Below are 8,706 nucleotides of genomic sequence, written 5' to 3'. Positions count from 1 at the left end.
GCAGCAATAGTTCCTCGGATGTAGGTCTTCCTCCGATAAGGTCCTTGGCTCCGAAAAATGTCCCCCTCCTCCGATCAGATCTTTAGCTCCGAGCCCGCTTCTCCGCTAAAATAGAGCCCTTTTAGCTTTCGGGCTTCACGCTTTCGGGCTTCCGCAAGAGTTCTGAGAAAGTCGGGTGTGTGTGACAGGAAGCATATTGGTTTATGCGGTCGGTCGAATGCGGTGTTTAAGAATATAAATAGTGCGATTGAATTCAAACGAGTGTATTGTTAGTGCCACTTTCTGGTTCAAGAAAAAATGATGAGTGCAGGAGATTTGCTGTGTTCGACGTTGGGCACTCCAAACTGGGTTCTTGAACGTGTTAAAAAGTTTCCTTGTTTACAACCCAAGTTTTTGACGATGTCGAATGAATCAAAGCGGTTGAAATCATTCGGGACTGGTTTTTGGCCCTATCACATCCATGCGTCGCCGTCAGAACTCGCCGAAGCTGGTTTTTACTTCACGGGGAGTGGTGATAAAGTGAAGTGTTGGTATTGTGGGCGTGGACTTTTCAACTGGGAGTTGCACGACTCACCTTGGGAGGAACATGCCCGACATTCACCTCGATGTGAGTTTCTTCTCAGGTATAAAGGAGAAAACTTCGTGAAATCATGTTCGCGAGAAAGTGATGGGGTTGGAAAAGATGTTTGTGGACCAAACTGGGAAGAGGCGTGTGCGCGAGAACGTGTGGGGACATTGACACCTGATATTACTGAAATACTGACTTATTTGATTCGCTGGTGATTCGTTTGTGTGCTGTGAAATAAAGTATTTAAAGCGATGTTTTTGTGCGACTTTCAGTATGTTTAAGGTGCAACAGGTACACACGTTATTAAACAAAATGGAGTTTCTACATCCGTTTACATGCCTGGTAGCCGGGCCTTCTTCTTGCGGTAAATCGGTTTTTGTCAAACGGTTGATAGAGGAAAAACTGACGGTCCCAACACCCGAGCGTGTTGTGTGGTGTTATGGAGAATGGCAATCTGCCTATGACGAGATAGATGGGGTGGAATTTGTTCAAGGCATGGTGACCGACTTTGATTCTTCGAAGCGAACACTTTTAATTCTGGACGATTTAATGCGCGAATGTGATGCGAACGTGACCAATCTTTTCACTAAGGGAAGTTATCACAGAAACATTAGTGTAATTTATATCGTCCAAAATTTGTTTCACAAAGGACAAGAGCACCGTACAACTAGTTTGAACGCACACTATTTGGTCGTTTTCAAAAATCATCCCAAATCAGTCATCTTGCGAAGCACGTTCAACCTGGTCGCGGTCGAGCGCTGCAAGAATCTTATAGAGACGCAACGAGGGGCGCCCACGGTTATTTACTTTTGGACTTTAAACAGTCAACACCGGAGAAATTTCGCTGGCGTACAAACATTTTTCGCGGGGAAACGCAGATTGTGTACGTTCCGAAAACTCAAAGAGGCTCTAAAAAATGTCAATGCGACTAAATGACCACGCTTCTGTTCTTGCCACACTTGCTTCGGCCAAACCAAAACTCGTTCGAACGATTATAAAAGGTGCTGATCGAAAACTGCTTCAGTGTATTTGTGAATGTGCGTTGAACGTTTTAAAGGGGAACGTACCTTTGTCTCATCCTCAACGCGCAAAGCTGTGTAAATATAAAAAGGGTATTCGTCAGTTGGGAAAGAAGTCAGTTTCTCTTGTAAAAAAACGCCAGATAATTCAGCGTGGAGGTTTCCTTTCTGCCTTGCTGGCCCCACTCATAGGTTCAGTAATTCCGGTCCTGGGCAAACTCTTTACTGGTGGAAAATAATGGAAAGCGTTCAAAAACTTGCTCTTGTCGATCCGAATATTATTAAAACACTGCAAGACAAAATTTCATCGCGTTCGACTCCGGTTGAAAACGCGTTGTCCACGTTGGACAGTAAATGCAAGACATTTTATCGGATCAATTCCGCTGGAAGAAAAAGTTAAGTTATACAACCAAGCGCTTTATCGTTATCGGTTTTATGACAAGACCAATGTCAGCAAACCGTTGGAAGTGACGATCACTGGGACAAAGCAAGAAGAAACGTGTTATATATTGTGATTGTGTTGCAATTACCACGTGTGCTCGTTGAAGCGTAACGACCGCTTTATAAGCACTCTGTATGCCGGAGAGGTCATTACAATAAATTACTCGAGGAAAGCGTGTATGTGGCTGTACCTGAAGGCAAATACTTTACACTGGCGACGAGGATGGGATCGTCTTACGTACGTGGAAAGAATTGAACAGTTCTTCAAAATTAATGACATTCCTAATGACAAAAAGGTACCGGCGCTTTTGAATTTTGTTGGTGCTAAGACATACAGTCTTTTGAAAGATTTGGTTGCACCCTCCAAAACTTACTCAAAAACGTACAAGGAAATTGTGAAAATTTTAACAGAACATTTTTGCCCTACGACCCTCAAAATTTCTGAACGTTTTAAATTTGGAAAGCGTGATCAAATTCCTGGAGAATCTGTAAATCAGTATGTTGCTGTTATCAGAAAGTTAAGTGAAAATTGTCAGTACGGTGATTTTTTGGACGATGCATTAACTCAAAGATTTGTTTGTGGTATACTTTCGGAGACCACACAGCGGCGATTGTTAATTGAAAGTAATTTGAACTTTTCCCAAGCCGTGCTAATAGTTAACACTTTAGAAAAAGCCGATGCTGATACAAAAATAATGAGAAATAACGACATGTCCATTAACAAGTTTAGTAGAAATGAAAATCTAAGAAACCGAAGAGCGTGTGGCAGATGTGGTCGCTCTGGTCATGAAGAATTCAATTGCTTTTTCAAAAGTGCCACGTGTTACAAGTGTGGAAGAATTGGTCATATTGCATCGACTTGTCGGAATCGAAGCAAGCGAAATTTAAACTACATTGCTTTCGAAGATCAACAGGTGCCAGTAAAATGTTGTTTAAATTCCATTGGTGTTACAGAAAATGATAATATAGTGCTTCGACCCCTAATTAACGGAAAACCTGTTATAATGGAACTAGATACTGGGTCTGCACTGTCTATTATGTCCGAAGCTGATTACAAAAATTTGTTTAAAGGCTCCACACTTCAACCAACAAGCATTGTTTTAAAAACTTATTCAAATGAGAGAATCATTCCTCTGGGGTTTCTGCGAGTTACGGTGGAATACCGATCTACCCGTTTATACTTGAACCTTTATGTTGTGGAAATAAATGGTCCGACTTTATTTGGTCGTGAGTGGCTGCGTGCCTTTTGTAAATCTGGAAGTCATGAAGTTTTTAGTTGTTTGAAGTTTAATGTAACAAATTGTCCGCTGGTCACCGAGTTTCCAGAGGTGTTTGATGACAAATTAGGAACATTAAAAGAAATAAAAGGAAAATTGTATCTTAAATCTAACGCAAAACCTGTTTTCTGTAAGGCCAGATCACTTCCATACTCCATAAAGCAAAAAGTTGAAGCTGAATTAGAGAGGCTGACATCTGAAGGGATATTGGAGTCCGTTCCTTACAGTGAGTGGGCAACCCCTGTCGTACCCGTGTTGAAAAAGGATGGCTCCGTAAGATTGTGCGGAGATTTTAAAGTAACTTTAAATCCAGTCTTAAACATAGAGCAATATCCCTTGCCTAAAGTAACTGATATTTTTGCCACGTTAGCTGGAGGAAATCGTTTTACAAAACTGGATTTAAAAAATGCGTATTTGCAAATGACAATGGAAGACGAATGTAAACATTTGCTTACCATTAATACGCACAAAGGACTCTTTCGTTACAACCGCCTAGTTTTTGGGGTAGCTTCAGCCCCGGCATTATGGCAAAAGGCTATGGATCAAGTGTTGCAAGGGTTAAAAGGAGTACAATGTTTATTGGATGATATGATAATAACTGGAGCAACAGATCTAGAACATACAGAAAATCTGCGAAATGTTCTCCAGCGATTGTCGTCTTATGGGTTAAAAGTCAATCCGAACAAGTGTGAGTTTTTCAAGAATCAAATTGAATTTTGTGGCCATGTTGTAGATAAAGAGGGATTGCATAAATCACAAGATAAAATTGAGGCGGTCACAAATTGTCCGACCCCACAGAATGTGTCCCAGCTTCGTTCGTTCCTTGGCCTAGTTAATTATTATCATCGATTTTTGCCCAATCTGTCATCTTTGTTGCATCCGTTATGTGAACTTTTAGAGAAAAGTCGTAGATGGAACTGGTCCTTGGAATGCATTCAGTCATTTGATAAAGCTCGTAAACTGATGGCTTCTGATAAGGTTCTTACGCATTATGACGTAAATTTGCCAATTAAGTTAGCATGTGATGCATCGCCATACGGCATTGGTGCAGTTATGTCACATGTAATGCCGGAAGGCATTGAGCGACCAATTGCGTACATCTCGAGATCTCTGTCGAAGTCCGAGAAAAACTATTCGCAAATTGATAAAGAAGCTTTAGCAATTGTGTGGGCTGTGCAAAAGTTTCACATTTACTTGTTTGGTCGACATTTTACGCTAGTGACTGACCACGAGCCTCTCACTTCTATATTTCATCCAAAAAGAAGCATTCCTGTAATGTCGGCACAACGTTTGCAACGTTATGCCATTATTTTATCCGGCCACAATTATTCCATCGAATACCGCAGTACAACTCAACACGGCAACGCTGATTGTTTTTCTAGATTACCGCAAGGTTCCACTGAAACCTCGTGCGATGCTGCAAGCAATTTTTATTTTAAGCAGATTGACTTTTTGCCTGTAACGGCCGAGGATATTGCTAAACACACACGTTCGGATAAAATTTTGTCACGGGTGTTTGCTTGCGTGACATCGGGCAATTGGGTGCCGGAAAGTGCCAATATGCCATATTATTATCGAAGAAATGAGTTATCCACATTTTACGGATGTTTGGTTTGGGGACCCAGAGTGGTTATTCCAGAAAATCTAAGGTCCTCTATTTTGCAGGAATTACACAACGGACACCTGGGTGTTGTGAAAATGAAACAAATCGCACGAAATTACGTCTGGTGGCCCAACCTTGATAAACATATTGAAGAATTGTCCAAGAACTGTTCGGGGTGCTTACAAAATAGGAACGTACCACCTGTAGTAAAATACCACCCCTGGCAAACTTGTGTTAAACCATGGCAACGCATACATATAGACTTTGCAGGTCCTGTGGAAAACCACATGCTCTTGGTGATCGTGGATGCCTATTCTAAGTGGCCGGAGGTAATCCCAATGCATTCCACCACGGCGGCTGCAACTATAGACGAACTTCGCAACGTTTTCTCGAGGAACGGTATTCCTGAAAAGATTGTTTCTGACAATGGTCCTCAATTCATTTCACAGGAGTTCCAGACGTTCCTGAAGATGAACGGTATTCGTCATATGAAGACTGCTCCATACTCACCAGCCACAAACGGCCAAGCGGAGAGATTTGTACAAACCGTAAAGAGAGGTTTACAATCGATGTCAAACGAAACCGGGAGCATCAAAAGCAAACTGTCAAGATTTCTGCTGTCCCACCGCAATGCTCCTCATGCATTGTTAGGAGAGTCCCCTGCCAAGCTGTTCATCAAGCGCAATCTGAGAACCCGCCTGGATCTTGTTCAACCCGCGGGAGAGGGAAGGGTCGAGAAATGTGTAGAAAAGCACATCGACAAACACCACGGGCAACGGCCACGAACATTTGCAGTTGGTCAAAAAGTGGCAACCCTAGATTATCGCGCTCGTAGTAAGCGTTGGGCAGTTGGCGTCATTGAAAAAGTTCTCGGGCCACTGACCTATCTTGTACGTGTAAATTGTAAATTTATTTGGAAGCGTCACATTAATCAGTTAATTGACATGTCGGGAAATAACGTTCGTGATATTGTACAATGTAATTCGCCGTGTTTCGACGATTTTGTTTTTGATAACCGTTCCAACCTTTCGAACGACACTCATGCTCGTTATCCTACGAGAACTCGACATCCGCCAACCAGATATGGATGTGAGAATTAGGATTTGTTTGTAGGGAGGATTGTTATATATTGTGTTTGTGTTGCAATTACCACGTGTGCTCGTTGAAGCGTAACGACCGCTTTATAAGCACTCTGTATGCCGGAGAGGTCATTACAATAAATTACTCGAGGAAAGCGTGTATGTGGCTGTACCTGAAGGCAAATACTTTACAAAACGGAACGTCCGACCGAAAAATTCCTGATAGAAAAACACCTTGTCGACTCCACCCCGAGAACCTTCCAGCACAAGGCAAAGCGAATGATGGACTTTGTCAAAAAAAAACCCAACATCGATTTCTCTCCAACTGGCGAGCTTTTAATTGAAGGGCGCGTAATAAACGGCAGTCACATTGAAGATTTGGTGCATTCTGCCGTGCGGCCTAGGCGTCTGGCTTCAAAACCGATTGGTTGGAATGATTTTATGTCTGCCTTGGAGAAAGTCAACATGCCGTCAATGTTGTTTGGGTATAGAAAAGACGTGCCTTCAAGCCGTCGGCGCCCAGTCGTATCCACTTCAGGTCAAGCGAGGACAAGTCGGTTGGCGAAACGATGGATAAATCTGTAAAGTTTTCAAACGTGTACTTTTCGCCGTCGCATCGCGGTGCTTTTGGTGGAGTCAGTCGACTCTCACACGCCACCGGACGGAAAAGGGGTGAGGTGAAAAGGTGGTTGCAAAGTCAAGACACCTACACGCTTCACAAGCCTGTCCGTCGAAATTTTAAACGCTTGAAAGTGGTGGTCGGTGGTATAGACCACCAATGGCAGGCGGATCTCGTGGACGTTACGAGACTGAGTGCGTACAACAAGGGCTTTAAGTATTTGTTGACTGTGATTGATGTTTTGTCTAAATTCGCTTGGGTGATTCCAATAAAAACAAAAACGGGTTTAAGTCTTGTAAAAGCGTTTGAGAAAATCTTTAAAACAACAGATCGCAGACCGAAACGATTGCAAACCGACCGCGGAAAGGAGTTTGTCAATAACAAATTTCAAGCGTGGTTACGCAAATGTAAAGTCGAGTTTTTCACCACTTACAACGACGAAACAAAAGCGTCGATCGTAGAACGCTTCAACCGCACGTTGAAACAGCGCATGTGGCGTTATTTCACGCACACATCCAAGACCAAATACATCGAAGTTTTGGATGATTTAGTGGAGGGATACAACAATTCGTATCACCGGAGTATTCGAACAACCCCCGTGTCGTTGAACAGAGCCAACGAGGAAATAATTTGGCAAAACTTATACGGTGATTTACCGCGACCTTCTTCTCGGACTTGGAAATTTGTGGTGGGTGCACCGGTGCGGATCGCGGTCACCCGCGGAATGTTTAAGAAAGGTTATCTGCAAAACTGGTCAGAGGAAATTTTTTTTGTCAACACTCGCCGTCGAACAATTCCTCGCACCTATTTTTTGAACGATTACAACAGTGACTTAATTAGAGGTTCATTTTACGAAGAAGAATTACAAAGTGTGGAAAAGGATCTTTTTACCGTGGAGAAGGTACTGGAAAAACGAAAAAGGCGTGGGGTCGCGCTGAGCGATATCCAGTACCCGCGGACGTGGAAGAATGAGAAATTTAATGACATGTGGTTCGGAATTAGTGCAGGTGAACGCGCGCCAATTGCGAACTTTACCCTTCCCAATGGAAACTAAAAAAGTGGATCGGAAATTACGAATGGAATGAGAAAATTAATTAGGGTCGAAGGCAGTAAACGTTTTAAACGGGAGCTCCGCGAACTGGATGACGAAACTTACCCTCCCGAGGGCGGTGTAATCAAAAACATAGTCGCATTTGACCCTGTGACACGATTTACCAAAATTAATCTACCGCGAGGGTGTCGGATGAAGCTGTCACCTGATTTATGGCACTTGTTGGGGAACGATCCTACCACAAAGGCGGCGACGCTCGAAGCAGGGAGTCACACAGGCCGCAGGCCCTGTACACTTGAAAATCACGCGTTTTCTTCTATCTTTGTCTATTCTGACATTTTACACGGACGCATTGTGGGTGATTCAATCGTGCCATTGCTTAACACCATACCGGTACAAGGAGTACCTGGCGCGACTGTATTTAAAAGGTTCAACAGATTATCTTACCATCCAGTCAGAGCGAACACGATCCGCAGCATAGAACTAAGTTTAAGAAACGAATTCGGGGCCGAAATTCCTTTTGAAAGTGGTCGTGTGGTGGTTACACTTCACCTGAGAAAAAAACCTTTGCAATTTCAGTGAAATGCAACGCCATTGCGGCACTCCCTATTGCGTTCAAGACGATATTCGTGATTTTGAACAATATTACATGACACAAGCCGGTGGTGCATTACCTTATTATGCCGGTGGGCGACCGCAAAACGGCGCAGGTTTAGGTAGCCTATTCGCAACACTCGGTAGAGCTGTTTTGCCTATGTTGAAAAGTGGAGCGAAACACGTTGGGAAGCAAATCGTACAAACAGGGGCGCAAATGGCCGGTGACGTGTTGAGCGGGCAGTCTCCTAGGGCTGCCGCTATAAAACGCAGCAGAGAAGCGGGTGCGACATTATTGCGTTCGGTACAGCGCTCGTTCAGGAACCCTCCCGGTGAGCCAGGGTCGAAACGGCGAAAAGCAGCCAAGAGAAAGAAACGTGCCGCGGCCATCAGACGAAGCAAGACAGACATTTTCTCGTAACAACGACAACAGCAGCGGCTACAAAAAAAACGAC

At 43.5% G+C, this 8,706-nt stretch overlaps 2 protein-coding genes across 2 annotated transcripts; both read left to right on the top strand.

The window, feature by feature from the left end:
* Positions 1 to 297: 297 nt before the first annotated feature.
* LOC145903070 (baculoviral IAP repeat-containing protein 7-B-like) lies at positions 298 to 783 on the top strand. Its single transcript, XM_082991154.1, has one exon. It carries the CDS (start codon positions 298 to 300, stop codon positions 781 to 783), a length of 486 nt encoding a protein of 161 aa, XP_082847280.1.
* A 1,424-nt stretch (positions 784 to 2,207) lies between these two features.
* On the top strand, positions 2,208 to 3,132 carry LOC145903069 (uncharacterized). The gene is made up of 2 exons (XM_082991153.1): positions 2,208 to 2,942; positions 3,100 to 3,132. Exons 1-2 carry the CDS (start codon positions 2,208 to 2,210, stop codon positions 3,130 to 3,132), a joined length of 768 nt encoding a protein of 255 aa, XP_082847279.1.
* The last annotated feature ends 5,574 nt before the right edge of the window (positions 3,133 to 8,706 follow it).

This window comes from Ascidia mentula, chromosome 5, assembly GCF_947561715.1.
Source record: "Ascidia mentula chromosome 5, kaAscMent1.1, whole genome shotgun sequence".
NCBI lineage: Eukaryota > Metazoa > Chordata > Ascidiacea > Phlebobranchia > Ascidiidae > Ascidia > Ascidia mentula.
The sequence above is the reverse complement of the archived record's forward strand: the minus strand, read 5'-3'. Positions and strand labels throughout refer to the sequence as shown.